The following is a 17,950-nucleotide window of genomic DNA, read 5'->3' as shown; positions in this document are numbered from 1 at the left end:
GACTGGATATTAATTGTTCTCAATGAGGGTCATAATAAGGCCTGCTGCTTCCCCCTCACCATTATTTCTGCTGCTGAATCTGGATCATAATTAACATCATCCGTCGTGTATTTATTTATAACCATTCCAAACATGCATAATTTAGTAGCTTACAGCAATGCTACAGGTAAAACTCCCAGAAAGCATAAGTGATCTTTTACCATGGATCTGGTAATTCAATAAAAAGAGCAAATCCGACCATCAGAAGGATAGAATGCTCCTGGTCATTTTTGGTTCTTCTGATTGCATCCCCCTCCAGCTTTGAGAACCTCTTGACAACTGTATTCATTGTTTGGAGGTAATTATTTGTTGAACAAAAACAAATAAATTGTTACCCAGATCAATTTAAACTTTTTAGTTCAAGAATCACAAAATAGACACTAAGTTTGTAAATTTTTGCTTTCACGTCTAGGCCTTGCTTTAAATCAGTCCAGAGGAATATACTAAAAGTGTTTTATTGGGCTCAAATAGCCCAATATGAAATATGCTTGAGTAGTCTTAACCCAGTACCTATTGGCTATGGTAAAACTGCCCCATATTTGTAATTTCACACAGGAACTTTCAAAATGGCTGATTTCAGAATTGGAAAAATGGAGAAACAGGTTTAGTAGGTGGTGCTCTAATGATTTTTAATAGACATCTTAGTTTAATTTGCAAAACAAATACCTTAAAAATTAGAACTCTGTTTTCACAAGCAAAGTAAGCAACGGTTGTGTCACAATGATCCATTGCTAGATTGTTTGCATGGTAACTGTCTGACCTACACAGTTGGCCAGTAGTCAAGACACATGCTTGTGTCAGTGGTGTATGACCCAGAAATAAAAACAAAAAGTGCTGGAAAATCTCAGTGTCCATCCATTTTCACATCGGTTCTCCTGGTGAGGGTTGCAGTGGCAGTAAGCTCAACAGGGCAGACCAGACTTCTCTTTCGTCAACCACAGATTCTAGCTCCTCCTGGGGGATTCCCAGGCATTCCCAGGCCAGCTGAAAGTTGTAATCTCTCCAGTGTGTCCTGGGTCGGCCTCGAGGCCTCTGCCCAGTGGGCCGTGCCCGGTATAGCTCCAGCAGAAGCCCACCAGGGGGCATCCTTATCAGATGCCCAAAACACCTCAAAAAAAATCTCAGCAGTCGAGCAGAATCTGTGAAGAGAAACAGAGTCAATGTTTCAGGTCATGTGACCTTTCATCAGTTCTATAAAGATCACTCGACCTGAAACATTAACCCTATTTCTCTCCACAGATGCTGCCTGGCCTGCTGAGTTTTTCTAGTACTTTTTGTTTTTATTTCAGATTTCCAGCATCTGCAGTAATTTATTTTTGTATTAGTGAATGACTCAGAGTTGAGTTTGACTGATTCCTTTAATTTAACCAGACAGGACAGTGATCTACTGATTGGCTATTGTATATTTTTCAGCTTACAGTTGCTCCAAAATACTTGCCGAAAACCTTGGTTAGTGCTGACGTTGCAGCAAATTACCTTACAAAGATCTATCCCCTCACTTTTGGGCAGAAGCCAAATCTAAGGTATGATTTGTCATGTGAACTAATATGTATTTATATCATAGAAACAAATCAGAGAATATTAAAGCTGATTGGTCCAAACAGCGCTATTACCATCACCCAAGGCAGAAAGCATTTTCCCCCAGTTTTCTCCACTTTATTCCCAGAGTTACAGACTTGTGTTGGGGTACAGTTTCACCAGTGTCATCAGTCCTTGCTGCAGTGGGAATTCTTGTAGAGAGCACCAGCAGAGTATTTGACCTTGGAGACTGTCAGAGCTGAGCTCAACCTTATTCACTTTAGTACACCTTTTAGCAGAAGCCATTAGCCTGTGATCTGGAGACCTGGGTAACCTTATATTTTGATTCTGTTAGCCCTTTAGCCAATTCACTGTCCCTCCTGCTGCCCTGGCTAAGACCAACTAATTCAGAAGGATACTTCTGGTTTGTACAGCTCAATGTTACACCAGATGGTGCTTTCGCCACTGAGCAATTTTGGGAAGCTGAGCCAAAAGGCTGAAATTATATCAGGGGATTTGCAGACAGCACTTCAATATATGATATACAAAGCACTTGCCTCTTTTATATTGTGTCTAAGGTACAAAGATTTTAAGATGCCAAGTCATTTATAAATACCATTAACTTTCTCAATTTTGCCATTATTTTAATATTTCCAAAGGAGAGACATATGTTGCTGAAGCTTTTGTATTGCACTAATCAGGACAAACACAAGATTGCCAAATTTCAAATGATCACAACAATCTTATACTATAGGAAAATTGGTTGGCAAGTCAAATCTGACTGGTCGAGGTGTTGCCATGGAGAAAGCAACAGGGAACTATAGGTTGCCTAAGTACCCTGGCAATTCAAAAATGTGCAAGGCTTAAACATATTTCTTGTGTTTGCAGAGAACGGGTCCCTGCATATGAGTGTATGTCACTTCTAGCAAGTGTAAATTAGCTATGTTACAAGCTGGACTAAATGTCTAAAGTTGGTTGTTAGTGTAACTATGAGCACACTCAGGATTATCTAGCAAGTGCTGCTCAATCGTGGAATCACATCTAACAGTAGATGTTTTGTTTTAAGTTTTGCAAGTGTGAGTTGGTTGAATACAGTCTGTACTCTGCCTATTACGAATGACTGTAGGAAAATGTTGTTCGATTCAATCAGCCAATTGTTTGCGCATACAACCTGAATACCTGGCTTCACACCAGCACTGAAATTCATACACAATGTTGCTCAGTGGTGTGGTAGGTTGAACATCTTTTGGACTGATAGCAGAATCCTGTTAGTGGAAAATACCAATCACGTAACCGCGGCATAGTAGCACCATGAAACAGCTTGCTTAATCTGTTGTTCAAATTATTGAGATAATTTTTGAGATGAAAAACTTCAGCAACATGTCTCTCTTTCCAGCAATATTCAAGTCCTGTAGTCCCAAATGACCATCATATCACAAGACCTGTATGAAACCCAAAAAAATTCAGGCGATTTCCTTTTCAGAAAGATTAGAGTTGTTGATTTACAAGACTGAATAAGTCAAATTCCATGTTTATTGCATGGAATTCTAGATTTTTAAAATTGTTTTAGAGATTGCATTCCATAATTCTATTCCCAGTGAAAATGGACGACTAGTGACCTATCATTTACAAAGGAATGTTTAGTGGCATTTGGAAGATTGTGCTCTGTGATATTGTCCATTTTTCAAAGAACTTTTTCACTGTGCAATTCACCAATGTGCTGTGATGATTCATTGCACTTCCTGTCCAATTAAAAAAAGAAAGACTTGCATTTATATAACGCCTTTTACCACCACACAATGTCCCAAAGCTCTTCACAACCAATAAAGTACTTTTTTGCTTGCATTGTAGGAAACACAGTTGCCAATTTGTGCATAGCAAGACCCCCACAAAAAGCAATATAATGACTAAACGCCCTATTTTTGTTGATTGAGGAATAGATATTTGCCAGGATATATCTCCTATTCTTCCTCAAAAAATGTCGTAAGATCTTTTATGTCCACCCAAGGGGGCAGGCCTGGCCTTGTTATAATGTCTTATCCAAAAGACACTGCCTCTGACAATGTCTTTTGGATAAGACACTGACACTCCATGATTTTTGTGCTCAAGTTTTGGAGTGGAACATGAACCCATATCCTTCTGAGAGGTGAGTGTGCTATCAGCTAACTGATCCATGGTTTAACAGCAGATGCTATTGGCCATGCCACTAGTAACCATTATGTCAAGCAGAAGGTCAGGTATACCAATATTCTTCAAGGGTCTTACAATTTTGCAGAAATTATCTGCTCTATCAGAGGCAAAACATGAAAGAACTCTCAGTCTAGAGCTATCTTATGAAACAGTTGTTACAAATGTTGCCCTTTAACTGACTCGAACCGAGAAATGCCGAATACAAAATAAATGAATAAGCACTGAACATACTGTATTACATTCTTCTATCATATAGCTGTACCATCCACTTATTTAAAATACAGAGGTTAAGACATGCATTATAATGGAGGACAGAGAAATGTCATAATGATGTATCCACCAAAATCATTAACAAAAACAGAATTACCTGGAAAAACTCAGCAGGTCTGGCAGCATCGGCGGAGAAGAAAAGAGTTGACGCTTCTTCTCCGCCGATGCTGCCAGACCTGCTGAATTTTTCCAGGTAATTCTGTTTTTGTTTTGGATTTCCAGCATCTGCAGTTTTTTTATTTTTACCAAAATCATTGATCATTTTCAGATTACAGACAAGAAAGGTCCCTGTGCCTATGTTGAAGCATCGTTAAAGGTTTGATAGGAGGGTATAGTAGATTCGATTCTCTTTTTTTTTAAAAGTTCTCAAGCTTAACTATGCTTTGGGGAGGTGCTTAGTGGAGTTCTTATGCTTCCCTGTAAGGTTAGAGGTCAGTACTCGAGCCTGCTAGCAGCTGCTTCTGATCGGTTTTGGAAGAGAGAAGGGTCGCATTTGTGACCTTTCAGCCTCAACCACATGGAACAGTGGAAGGAATAAAAACATGGAACAGATTAGGTTGGGTGTGTTACCATAGTCATACAGTAAATCAACCCATCTTGGCAAAATCTCATTATTTACTAATGTTATATTATTCATTTAAAATAGAAATGTTGTTTTATTTAAAAAGCTTAAAATTTAGAAATTTCTTTGGAATAAAACAACTTCTTGTGCATTCTAAGCCAGGAAGTACAGCTGGTAAAACCATGATTTAGTCTAGAAAGGATGTTTATTTTAATTATATTTCCACACAATAGTTTAACTTATCTTAGAACTGAGGAGATCTTTGTTACTCATGTTAAACTGAGAGTAAGTTCGAATTGTTGTTATGAATCCAAAATAATATAAAAGTACAAAATACAAATGATAATCTGTAAATGATACAAAAATTAGCAGTTTTGTGGTATTGACCTGCACGTGCTCACCTTGATGCAGATGTATACACTTTCTAAGGGCCACAAAAAATGATTTAGAATAGAATCAGGAAATACTGAGACCAACTGCGATGGTTCACTATTACCCTAGCTGAGACTACTTTCTCAGCTCAGGCCAGGGGTACCCCAACATTAATCCCTGGTCTGAGTTGAATAACTAATCTCAGCTGAGCTAAGAGTGAATCATTGCAGTCAGCTTCGGTAGCTCCTGATCCTATTCTGAACCATTATTCATTGACACCTAGGAAGTGTATGTATGTGGATATTAGGTAAGAACATGCTTCAATGTGGTTCTCATGGCCTTACAGTCAATTAGCCTGACAATAAACATTCTCCAGGCTAATGTAGGATAAAGATCAGTTAAAGGATGGATGGGACCCCTGGAACTATTGGCCAGTGCCTTCAGGAGAGGAGGAAGTAAATTGGAAAAAAATAAGAGAGAGGAATATTAGACCCAAGGTCAATAAACTAATTAACATTACAATACTTCAACAGTAAAATACAATTAGCTGCCATGTTTGGCTCCAAAACAACAACACCTCAAAAATAATTGATTGGCATGAAGAACTTTGGGATGTTCAGAAGATGTGCTACATAAATGCAAGTTATTTCTTCTTAGTTGCCTCTACATCCATTCACAGAATCTTAGGCCATAGAGATAGGATGGGATTTTCTGGCCCCACCCACCGCTGGGATCATCTGGTCCCACCGAAAGTCAATGGACTTTTGGCTGGGCCACCGCATCCCACGGATGGGCCGGAAAATCCTTTTAACATTGATATATCAGTTTTATCAATGAACCAAAAACCTACAGAAATTAAATCAACCCTCTGGATGTTAATCTAACCAGAATATACAATGTATGAAAGAAAAACAATTACATTTGGTGTGGAAATACTGTATTTGGTACAAGCTGGACTTTCTAATTAAGTATATTTGAGAAGTATATGTAAGTATATTTCTTAAATATTAATTTTAGCATATTTCCTTTTTGAGGGCTTGTATGATAACTATCTTTTTTGATTTTGAAATTGTTGATTGCATTTGATAATGTTGTCTTTTTTTAAATTATTGTCTGTTATTTTTTCCCTATCTTAATAGGTCTATCTATCTCCATAACAATAAGCTTACGGATGCAGGATTACCTGATCACATGTTTAATGGATCTGATGGTGTTGGAATATTAATCATGTCAAGTAATTTCTTGAAGTATGTTCCCAAGAATTTGCCGAAGGAATTATTCAGATTACATTTAAAAGTATGTGAAAATCTTTTTAAAAAAGACAGTAGCTATTATTTCAAGTTCAAAGTAATAACTTTACTTCATTGCACTCTCTTTATATTCAAATGTTGGCAGAACAATAAACTTGAAAAGATTCCTAAAGGAGCTTTTGATAATCTTTCTAACCTTCGAGAACTGTATCTTCACAACAATTACATAACCAATGATGGAATAGACAACGAAACATTTTGGTAAGGATCTTGCATGATAAAGATGTTGAGAAGACATAGAGCAGAATAAAAAGCATTTTAATTGGAAATTTGTGTTCTTTATAGCTTTAAAAATATACAAACAAGGTTACAATCCTTCTGACCAATAATTTTTAAAAAGAAATTCCAACATCCATTGAATAGCTGTAAAGGATGACATGACAAGATTTCACATTTTAAGAGTTTTATTATAACAATTGACTAAAACAACATTAACTAAACACTACTTTTTTAGATAACTTTTGTTTTAAATTACAGAAAGGTACATTCCTCTTTATACTTAACACACATATCACTCTCTAAGGAATTACAGTCCATATAACAAACATCCACAGTTGCTGTCAGCTTCTACTGGGTTCATGTTTTGACAAGTAGTAACTTCAAGTGACTGTCTCCAGGCATTTCCCTTAGTTTTGGGAGAGTTTCTAAACCACCAGCAGTGAAGCCTGTCCCAATGATTCTTCCCCTCTAGCCATGCCAGGTTGAATGCCCCTGAATCCTTAGATGGTTGTGTAGTGCATCTCTTCAACAAGATACAATGTTCCTCCCATACTGACTGTGGTAGTTCGCAATGCTAAACAGCCTCTTCTCTCTGCTGACCACACAAAAACTGCTGTCTGAGTGTGATATTCATTGATTTGTAGGGAAATCTGATCTCACAAATGGCTTCCTCTGTACTCTATCTCATGGCATCCAGGTGGAAATACTGATTGTAATAAAAGCAAAATACTGCGGATGCTGAAAATCTAGAACAAAAACAGAAATACCTGAAAAAACTCAGCAGGTCTGACAGCATTTGCGGAGAGGGATACAGTTGACATTTCAAGTCCGTATGACCCTTCATCAGAACTAAGACATATAGAAATGAGATGAAATATAAGCTGGTAGAAGGGGGTGGGACAGGAGATCTTGATAGAGGGCCAATGATAGATGGAGGCCAAGAAGAGACTGCCAAAGATGTTATAGACAAAAGGACAAAGGGCTATACACCTGCCCCTTTACTTCCCCCTCCTCACCGTCCAAGGGCCCAAACACTCCTTTCAAGTGAAGCAGCGCTTCACTTGCACTTCCCTCAATTTAGTCTACTGCATTCGCTGCTCCCAATGCGGCCTCCTCTACATTGGAGAGACCAAACACAGACTGGGTGACTGCTTTGCAGAACATCTTCGGTCTGTCCACAAGCATGACCCAGACCTCCCTGTTGCTTGCCATTTCAACACACCACCCTGCACTCATGCCCACATGTCCATCCTTGGCCTGCTGCAATGTTCCAGTGAAGCTCAACGCAAACTGGAGGAACAGCACCTCATCTTCTGACTAGGCACTTTGCAGCCTTCCAGTCTTAATATTAAGTTCAACAATTTCAGATCATGAACTCTCTCCTCCATCCCCACCCCCTTTCTGACCCCCCTTTTTCCAATAATTTATCATTTTTATTTTTTTACACTATACTTTTTTCTTTTCCGTCCTATTTTTCAGTTTATTTTGATCTATTGTTTTATCTCCATCTTTTAGCCCATTTCGATCCCTTCCCCCCACTCCACCCACACTGGGGCCATCTGCCACTAGCTTGCTTCTCTTAATGTCCCCATTAGCACATCTTTTAGATAATATCACCACCATCAACACCCCTTTGTCCTTTTGTCTATGACATCTTTGGCAGTCTCTCTTTGGCCTCCACCTATCACTGGCCCTCTATCAAGCTCTCCTGTCCCACCCCCTTCTACCAGTTTATATTTCATCTCATTTCTATATGTATTAGTTCTGATGAAAGGTCATACGGACTCGAAACGTCAACTGTATTCCTCTCCACAGATGCTGTCAGAAGTACTGACTAGCTATTCATGACCCCAACTCTCTTTCATTTAAATGGACAACAACTGTTTCAACCCAATACTTTCAACACCTTTCCAGGACCTTGGGAGATTCAGTCAATTCATTGTGAACTCAGAGACTGCTGCCATTGTCTTCAGCTATGAACACCTTACACCATCAGTCCAGTAACACAATGTGAGCCTCCCTTTGACCTTTAATCATCTCAGGTCTGTTGTCAAGCAGACTGCAGAACGGGTCACATGACCCCCTCTGTTTTATCTTAATTTAAAGACACAGTTCCAAAAAGTAACAATTTTATAAACCTCATTATTGTAACAATATTTCCACCCTGCATCCTCCACAAAGGATTTTCTGTACATTCCTTATGCTGAACTATATATTTCTTTGCAGACTTCCACTTTCAGTTCTAACAAATCCAGGTCAGATATAACCAGCCTTAAATAAAAGCATTACTCTGCCTCAGCTGATGTGTTAACTCCAAATGTATAATTCCTTTTGAATACCGGTGTGAAACATTCCATTTATTACATACTACCTAATTTTATGGAATGTCTGAATAAGGTAATTGTTTTATATTCTAGATTCATTCAGTTACTGAACTAAGTTGAGAATGGCTAACTTATTTCACATAGAAGATAAAGAGATATTGATTTTGACCCAGGTCCCAGGGAGGGAAGGCTGTGCAGCAGCTGTTTTTTTTTTTAAAAGTGTTCTTGGGCAGCTTACATGATCATTTTTCCTGGTGCCAGCCAAAAAATTAATTGATTTATTGAATTTAATTCACAACTTGTTATGGTGGGATTTGAACTCCCAACAACAAATTGCATTTATATATCACCTTTAACCTAGTAAAATATCCCAAGGAGCTTCACAGAATCACTATCAAACAAAATTTGACACTGAACTGCATAAGGAGATATGAGGATAGGTGACTAAAAGCCTTGCCAAAGAGGTAGGTTTTAAGGAGTGTCATTATGAAGGAAAGAAGCAGAGAAGTTTATGGAGGAAATTCCACAGCTTAGGGTGTAAGCAAATACTAATGGTAAAGCAATGAAAAGGCCAGGATGCCAGGATTGGAGAAGCACAGAAATTTTGAAAGATAGTAGGGCTGGAGGAAGTTACAGAGATGCTGGGTAGGGGACAGTCCATGGAGGAATTTGAAAATATGGATGAGAATTTTAAAATCAAGGCATTGCCATACCAGGAGCTAGGTTCATCAAGAACGGGGTGATGGGTGAACTGGGCCTGATGTGAGTTAGAATACTGGCAGTAAATCTCTGAATTAATAGTTCAGTGTAATTACCACTAGGCTCCTTGTTCCTCACTACGGAACATTCTTTAATCACAAATCATTTTAAACTATCCCAGTTATTCTTCATCCAAACTCTGTATTTCTTGAGACATTCCATATTCAAGGCCAGTAAAGAATGGGTGGAACTCACCTAAAGAGGATAGTATGCAGCATTAAATGACTTTTCATTTTACAATTAAGTCAAACTTCAAGTCATTTTGTTGAGAGTAGGCATTACACTAATGGCCAGGCTGCTATAGCATATTTAGAAAAATGTAAATTATTTCTTAATTGAACATAACCCCTGTTCTCCTGTTCTTCTTGAATTAAGGAAACTGTCAAGCTTGGAATACCTGGACTTGTCAAGTAACAATCTGACTCAAATACCAAGTGGGTTACCTCGGAATATTATTCTCTTACACTTGGAGAAAAACGCTATCAAATCAATACCTGGTAACTGGCTGACACAAATAAAAAACCTTGAATACCTCTTACTTCATAACAACAAGATAAAGGCGAAAGCAATTCACCAACTTGCATTCAAAGGGCTTAAGAAACTCCATACCTTTCACCTCTACAATAATATGCTCGAAAGAATCCCAAGTGGCTTACCACGACGGGTGAAGACTTTAATGCTTCTCCATAATCAGATCTCAGAAATTTCCAGAAATGATTTTGCTCACACATATTTTTTGACAGAGCTCAATCTGAGTTACAATAAACTAACGAGTCCCAAAATCCACCCAGATGCATTCCGGAAAATGAGGCTGCTTGAATCCTTGGATTTCTCTGGAAATAATCTAAATGTTGTGCCCAGTGGTCTGCCAAAGAATTTGCATGTATTGAGGCTAAAGGAAAATGAAATAAATTCAATTCCTGATGGCTCACTCTCAGGAATGACAAAACTGAAGGAGCTCTTCTTGAGTAATAACAAACTTAAACTGAACTCCATCTATCCAGGAGCATGGAAACAATTGTCTAATCTACAGGTAAGAAATTACTAATATCAACTGCATTATTGGAACAAATCGCTGGGGAAAATCACAAGAATAGCATTTTTCTATTCATGACCCCTTGCAATTGTTCCTTTTCTCTTGGAAAGTGCTTGTCATGTTTGCGTTTCTCACCCATTCTTCATGTATGAGCCCAGATAGAGAGCATTGGCTGGTTATTCGTATATAAGGAGCATTATAAACTAATTATTTTCTTGGTTGATGCATAAATTATACACTTTCAAATGGAGGTCAGGAGGAATCAGGAGCAGAAACATTTTTTCCTCATTTTAATCCATGGGCATTGAGGACTTGACTTGCCATGAAGCAGGATTATCTTGCTCTGAATTAAGTACTTACCCACAGAAATAGCAGAGACCATGTTGGCCCTACCTTTACCTATTCCATAATCCTTGGACTCCTGAAATTGAATAATTCTTCTTAAACACTGAAACGTCAGCCTGCAAACTTAAAAGGACATGGTGAATGTTTTCAAGAAATATTTCATTATTCTCAATTAATCAATATTCCATTGAGAAATAATAATTCCACGGGAAAAAAATATCCAACAGTGGTTAACTAATGAGGTTAAGGATACTGTTAAATTAAAAGAAGAGGTTTGTAATATTGCCAAGAAAATTAATAAGCCTGAGGATCGAGTTTTAGATATCAGCAAAGGATGATCAAAAAACTGATAAAGAGAAGAAAATAGAATATGAGTGTAAACTAAACAGAAATATGAAAGCAGAACATAAATTCTTCCATAAATATGTAAAAATGAAGGGAGTAGCAAAAGTAAACATGAGTCTTTAGAAGCTGAGACAGGAGAAAATATAATGGTGAATAAGGAAATGGCAGAGATAGTAATCAAATACTTTTTATGTGTCTTCATATTAAAAACACACACAAAATATACTAGAATTAGTGGGGAATCAAGGGTTTACTAAGAGTGAGGAAATTAAAGTGAAGTAATTGACAGTAGTAAAGAAAAAGTACTGGAGAAATTAAAAGCAGACAAAGCTGACAAATTCCCTGGGCCTGACAGCCTGCATTCTAGCTGAGGGGATTCACTGCAGGGTTAGTGGATTCAGTGCTTTTGTTCTTCCAAATTTTCTTAGGAGAGCATTTTAAGTCCCACAGGCAGGCGCGCGCCTGACCCATTCGGGCGTTAAATAGTGCGAGATGATGTCAGGTGAGTGTCCTGATGTCATTGCGCACTCGTGCGATATTTTGGTCGGTGAGAGAGTTGGCAGTGTGCCCACTGACAATTAAGAGGCCTATTAAGACCATTAATCAATTGATTTAAACATATTTTTTGCTGCCTGTCCAACCTTATGGTTGGCAGACGGACAAATCAGCCAGGTGGCCTTTTGATTTTTTCGCAAAATTTATCCGTTGGTGGAATAAGGTTTCAACAATTAAATAAATAATGAATATACATTTTTGGGCAGAATTTTCATTCTATTCATTTTATTGTGAGTTATTCCCATGTCGGGACATTTTTTTCAGATTTTAAAAATCTTTATTTCTGATTTTAAAATTGTTCAGCTCTCTGAGGCATCTCCCTGCTTTCAGGGAGCTTTCAGTGTGCGTTCCCCTGCACATGCACAGGCTTTTGTTCTCACCCTCCTCCATTCCCCACCCCGGCAGCGCTGAGCCATTCAGCACACCTTTCACTCTGGCTGGCTGTTAATTGGCCAGCCAGCATGAAATCGTGGTCAGGGGCCGATCGCAGGCAGCTGTTTCCCAGCCATTCTGGGCCCGCCCGCCTGACAACCTGAAAATCCTGCCCCTAGATCTGGAATGGTTCCAGTGTATTGGAAAGTAACAAATTTAACACTATTTATTCAGGGAGAAAGAAAACAGGTGACTACCAGTCAATTAGACTGTGATCAGTCACAAATCATGGAATTGATTATTGAGGAAGTGGTAACAGAGAATTAATAAACCAGTGGGTGTAGCATATTTGGATTTCAAAAGGCATTTGACAAGATGCCACATGAAATGTTTGTTGCACAAGATGGGGTTGGGAGTGATATATTAGGCAAGATAGAGGATTGGTTAAAGGATTGAAAACATAAAATAGGAATAAATAAATTTTCAGGTTGGCAGACTATTACTATTGAGGTACTACAAGGATCAGCCCTTGGGCCTCAGCTAGTTACAATGCATTATTAATGACTTAGATGAAGGGACCAAGTATTTTGACCCAGCGACAGTGAAGGAATGGAGATATATTTCCAAGCCAGGATGGTGAGTGACTTGGAGGGGAACTTCCAGATGGTGGTGTTCCCATCTATCTGCTGCCCTTGTCCTTCTAGATTGTAGTTGTTGTGGGTTTGGAAGATGCTGTCGAAGGAGCCTTGATGAATTCGTGCAGTGCATCTTTTAGATGGTACACACTGCTGCTACTGTGAGTCGGTTGTGGAGGGAGTGAATGTTTGTGGATGTGGTGCCAATCAAGCGGGCTGCTTTGTCCTGGACAGTGTCAAGCTCATGAGGAGAGATTGAGTAAGAAGAGTTTAGGAAAATGAGATGATCTCATTGAAACATAAGATTCTGAAAAGGTGCTGAGAGGCTGTTTCCACTGGTTAGAGAGTTTAGACCCAGGGGACATAGCCTTAGAATAAGGGGGCAGCCATTTTGATGCGAAGAATTCTTTTCCCTCAGAGAGTTGTAAATTTTTGAATGTTCTCACTATGCTACTATAACCCAGTAGTGCTAGCTTATAATGCAATAAAATGCTGTGAATGCTCAGTCATTGAGTATTTTATAGCTGAGATGGATAGATTTTTGAATTCTAAGGGATTCAAGGGATATAGAGTTCGGACAGGAAAGTGGAGTCGAGATTAAGGATCAGGTTCAAGAGTCTGAATGGTCTATTCCTGCTCCCATTTCTTATGTGTTTTTCTTTTGACTCTCATCTAACATTTTGCATGATTTATCTATAATATAAAAATAGCTCAATCAAGGTTTGATATGTCAGTGAAAGGCAAAAAATTGTTGTAATGTGCCTTTAAGTGATTATAGCATGATGTCACTAGAAAGAAAGTGTGTCATACCATCCAGTTTATTTCACTTTTGCTTTCAAGCAGATCACAGACACCTCTACTGTTGGTTCCTTGAAGCTTTATATCTCTGTATAAATGTTCCCATGTGCTTAGTCTCAATAAATGAAATCCCAATCATGATTTACATAATCCCTTATGAGTGATTGGTGCCTTTATATCATTATAAAAACATGACAATGTGAGAATGCCTGGGGAAGAGATCAGGAGGCGGAGGCAAAGTTGGATATGTAAATGAACACACATGCTGCTATGTCAGATCTCAGTACATTGGCCTTCAGCTGGGTGGAGCAAGCTGTGATATAGTGGGGAATAGTTTGGCTGAAGCTGGGATGTTCATGAGACCTAGCTGTGTTTGTTGGGCCATGTGTGGAAAAATTGGGCAGTTGAGTGGGTGAGGAATTGGTGTTGTGGCTGTACGTCAGAGATTTTCTTTTAATTACAATGTGATTAAGGAGAAGCTAGCAGTGTTTAGGGTGACCCAATTTTGCAAAGGGGACCTCAGAAGCATCAGGCCCAATATTTGCATATGCAGACACAGGTATGGGTGTGTATAGTCTATAACAACTTGGTGAACAGTGCCCAACACGCTGAAGGCTTGGCTTCTCATTTGGCATCCAAAAAAGAATCAAATTTCTAGCCAATTGTCTTAAATGTTGAAAAGTAATGTGAGTTTCTGCATCTTTTAACTGTGTTGATGGTTTCACATGTCAAGCAACACTAATGAAAAATTAACAAGTTAGGAGTAAGAAGAATTTCAGGTGGCAGTTTTTCACTCAATTGTTAATAGACTTGTTGATACTATGGAAGATCTTTGAATAGTAGCACAAATTAGTTTGAGTGACAATAGGATCAGTTTTAGGAAAAAGAAGGAATTAATGGATGGGATGAAGAAAATGAGAGGAATTATGTTCTTACAACCATATTCCATTATATGCCTTAGGGCCATTTACTACGCAACAAGATTTTCAATTTATTCAGCTCAACACAAATTAACTATAAGGTTACAGCATTTGCTTGAAAGTGTTAAAATTATTCACACTATGGTTTGTGTAATGAAAACAATGCAGCTTCTTTATGTATAATGGATAACAACATCAGTTTTAATTTGTTGTTTTCTGTGTTCAGCTTTTGGATCTGTCAGGCAATCAGCTCTCTTATGTTCCTTATGATCTGCCAGAGTCTCTTGAATATATTTACCTCCAAAACAATCAGATTTCTGTCATCCCAGAAGATGCTTTTGAATCGACACCAAACATCAAAGGAATTTTTCTTAGGTAAGATGAATTCAATTATGAACACCGTTGTAAGTGCTTATTGTCAAAGGGGAAAAGATCCCTTTATTCTCCTCACTTCAATGCAGAACAAATGCTCATGAACAGGAAATCTGCCTCCTATAATTGTACCTGAGGCCTTCTGACTGCTCAGTGCACCGTGATAATAAATCATTTGGTTCTTGGTCCACTTTGAATAAGTTGAGGTTGGGGAGAAAATATTGACGAAAACTGGAAGTTCCATGATTTTGTGGCAATCAGCTCTATGTTCCTTTTGATTTACAAGAGTCTTTGGATATATTTATCTCTCAAACAAATATATTTTTGTGATACCAACAAATGTCTTTGAAGTCCTGGATCATAAATACACCACAGCAATAATGCAGGGAGAAAGAAGAATTTATAGTACAACATGTTGGAGTTTCAGATAAGCAAGAGAAGGCTACATGATTAATGACTATAGATGCACCAAAAGGAGAGAGAGAAAGTAATATATTTCCAATGGTGAGGAATTGAACATGCCGACCATTTTGTCCTGGTTTTAGGTGACAATGAATTTAAACACTGGTGTGTTTTCCACGGCTTAATCACATATATACTGGCTTCAATTTCATTATTGAGACAGACCAGCGTCAGGAAGATTGAAGTGCTTCTGAAGTAAAAAATAAATGGTTTAAAAATGTTATTAAACATCCCTCCTCATGTGACTGTGTCACATGAGATGGGACATGTTTTTATATTTCAGAAATGTTTTTTTATTTAAGTGGTACAAGCTTTAGAAAACCTCATCCTGCTCATGGATGAGGTTTCCTAAAAAACATGAAGGCCACTTGGCCTTTTCGTCTGCCCGCCAGTCTTAAGGTTGGACGGGCAGCAGAAACAATTACATTAATTAATTCGTTAATGGCCTTAATAGGCCTATCACTTATCGGTGGGCGCAGAGCCGACTCTGGCATGCGCCTGCCGAATGAAACATCGCGAGACAGCACAGAGACGTTAGGATGCACGCCCGACGTCATTGTGTGTCATTTTATGCGCCGGCATGTCAGCAGGCCAACTGAAAAACTCAGGCCTTATGGAAGAAGAATCGAGGAAGTGGCCAATATATATATATTCCTCAACCATCATTAATAAAACAGACTGTTTATTTATCTCATTGCTATCAGTGAGACTTTTAGTGTGCAAATTGGCTCGTGTAGCTCCCTGCAATATGATGTGCATGTCAAAATTATTTATTGGCTATGATGTGCTTGAGAGGTCATGAAATATGCTGTATAAATGCAAATTCATTCTTATATAACATTAACTGGATACAATATTTTCATTTCACAGAGACAACCGACTCACAACGAGTAGAGTAAAAGAAACTGCATTTGAGAAGCTGAAGTTCTTACAAGTGCTGGATATGGGAGCATACTCTGAGTCCTCTTCCACATCCAAAAAGGATGATGGCACCTCAGGATACAATTTAGAAAATGATAGTGAACAGAATGATAAGTAATTATACATGGAAAATAACCATCACATTTAGTGTTGTGTTTTCCATATACTATTTGTTGGCTGGCATTGCTAAGTAGAGGTAACCTGAAATAACTATTACTGCCTCCTCCAAATGGTCCCTACTTCTCTAAACTCCACCAAATGTCCCCATCATATGATGCCCTTACCTCCCTGTTCTCCTCCTTCTTCCTCCACACTCAATCATCTTAACTATACAGCCCATCTATTTCCTTGATGTCCACACATCCATGCTCTTGACTAGTCAGCTTGACTTCTTCAGTCTCATGCTTGCTGACATTATAGAAACATCGAAAATAGGAGCAGGAGGAGGCCATTCGGCCCTTCGAGTCTGCTCCACCATTCATTATGATCATGGCTGATCATGCAACTCAATAACCTGCTCCCGCTTTCTCCCCATACCCTTTGATCCCTTTCGCTCCAAGAGCTATATCTAACTCCTTCTTGAAAACATACAATGTTTTGACCTCAACTACTTTCTGTGGTAGCGAATTCCACAGGCTCACCACTCTCTGGGTGAAGAAATTTCTCCTCACCTCAGTCCTAAATGGTCTATCCCGTATCCCCAGACTGTGGCCCCTGGTTCTGGACTCCCCCACTATTGGGAACATCTTTCTTGCATCTATCCTGTCTAGTCCTGTTAGAATTTTATAGGTTTCTATGAGATCCCCCCTCATTCTTCTGACCTCCAGCGAATATAATCCTAACCGATTCAATCTCTCCTCATATGTCAGTCCTGCCATCCCAGGAATCAGTCTGGTAAACCTTCGCTGCACTCCCTCTATAACAAGAACATCCTTCCTCAGATAAGGAGACCAAAACTGTACACAATATTCCAAATGTGGTCTCACCAAGGCCCTATATAATTGCAGCAAGACGTCCTGGCTCCTGTACTCGAATCCTCTCATTATGAAGGCCAACATGTCATTTGCCTTCTTTATTTCCTGCTGCACCTGCATGCTTACCTTCAGCGACTAGTGTATGAGGACACCCAGGTCTCGTTGCACATTCCCCTCTCTCAATTTTCATTTCACAGAGACAACTGACTCACAACGAGTAGAGTAAAAGAAACTGCATTTGAGAAGCTGAAGTTCTTACAAGTGTTGGATATGGGAGCATACTCTGAGTCCTCTTCCACATTCCTTGGTGACACCACACTACTCAAGATAATAATCTGCCTTCCTGTTTTTGCTACCCAAGTGGATAACCTCACATTTATCCAGATTATACTGTATCTGCCATGCATTTGCCCACTCACTTAGCTTGTCCAAATCACACTGAAGCATCTCTGCATCCTCCTCACAGCTCACCCTCCCACCCAGCTTTGTGTCATCTGCAAATCTGGAGATATTACGTTTAGTTCCCTCACCTAAATCATTAATATATATTGTGAATAACTGGGGTCCCAGAACCGATCACTGCGGTACCCCACTAGTCACTGCCTGCCATTTGGAAAAAGACCCGTTTATTCCTACACTTTGTTTCCTGTCT

At 38.9% G+C, this 17,950-nt stretch overlaps 1 protein-coding gene across 3 annotated transcripts in view; it reads left to right on the top strand.

Annotated features, from left to right (window-relative positions):
• Positions 1-16,878, top strand: part of podn (podocan) — a 53,871-nt gene extending 36,993 nt beyond the window's left edge. For all 3 annotated transcript variants that reach the window (XM_041207643.1, XM_041207641.1, XM_041207642.1), the window contains 6 exons: positions 1,453-1,562; positions 6,091-6,247; positions 6,347-6,462; positions 9,939-10,596; positions 14,796-14,944; positions 16,274-16,878. In XM_041207643.1, the coding sequence (XP_041063577.1) occupies positions 1,453-1,562; positions 6,091-6,247; positions 6,347-6,462; positions 9,939-10,596; positions 14,796-14,944; positions 16,274-16,442 (1,359 nt within the window). In that variant the 3' untranslated portion in view covers positions 16,443-16,878. The remainder of the gene's footprint in view (positions 1-1,452; positions 1,563-6,090; positions 6,248-6,346; positions 6,463-9,938; positions 10,597-14,795; positions 14,945-16,273) is intronic.
• Positions 16,879-17,950: the final 1,072 nt, after the last annotated feature.

The sequence above is a fragment of the Carcharodon carcharias genome, chromosome 16 (assembly GCF_017639515.1).
Source record: "Carcharodon carcharias isolate sCarCar2 chromosome 16, sCarCar2.pri, whole genome shotgun sequence".
Lineage (NCBI taxonomy): Eukaryota > Metazoa > Chordata > Chondrichthyes > Lamniformes > Lamnidae > Carcharodon > Carcharodon carcharias.
This window is presented reverse-complemented; position numbering and strand designations above follow the sequence as displayed.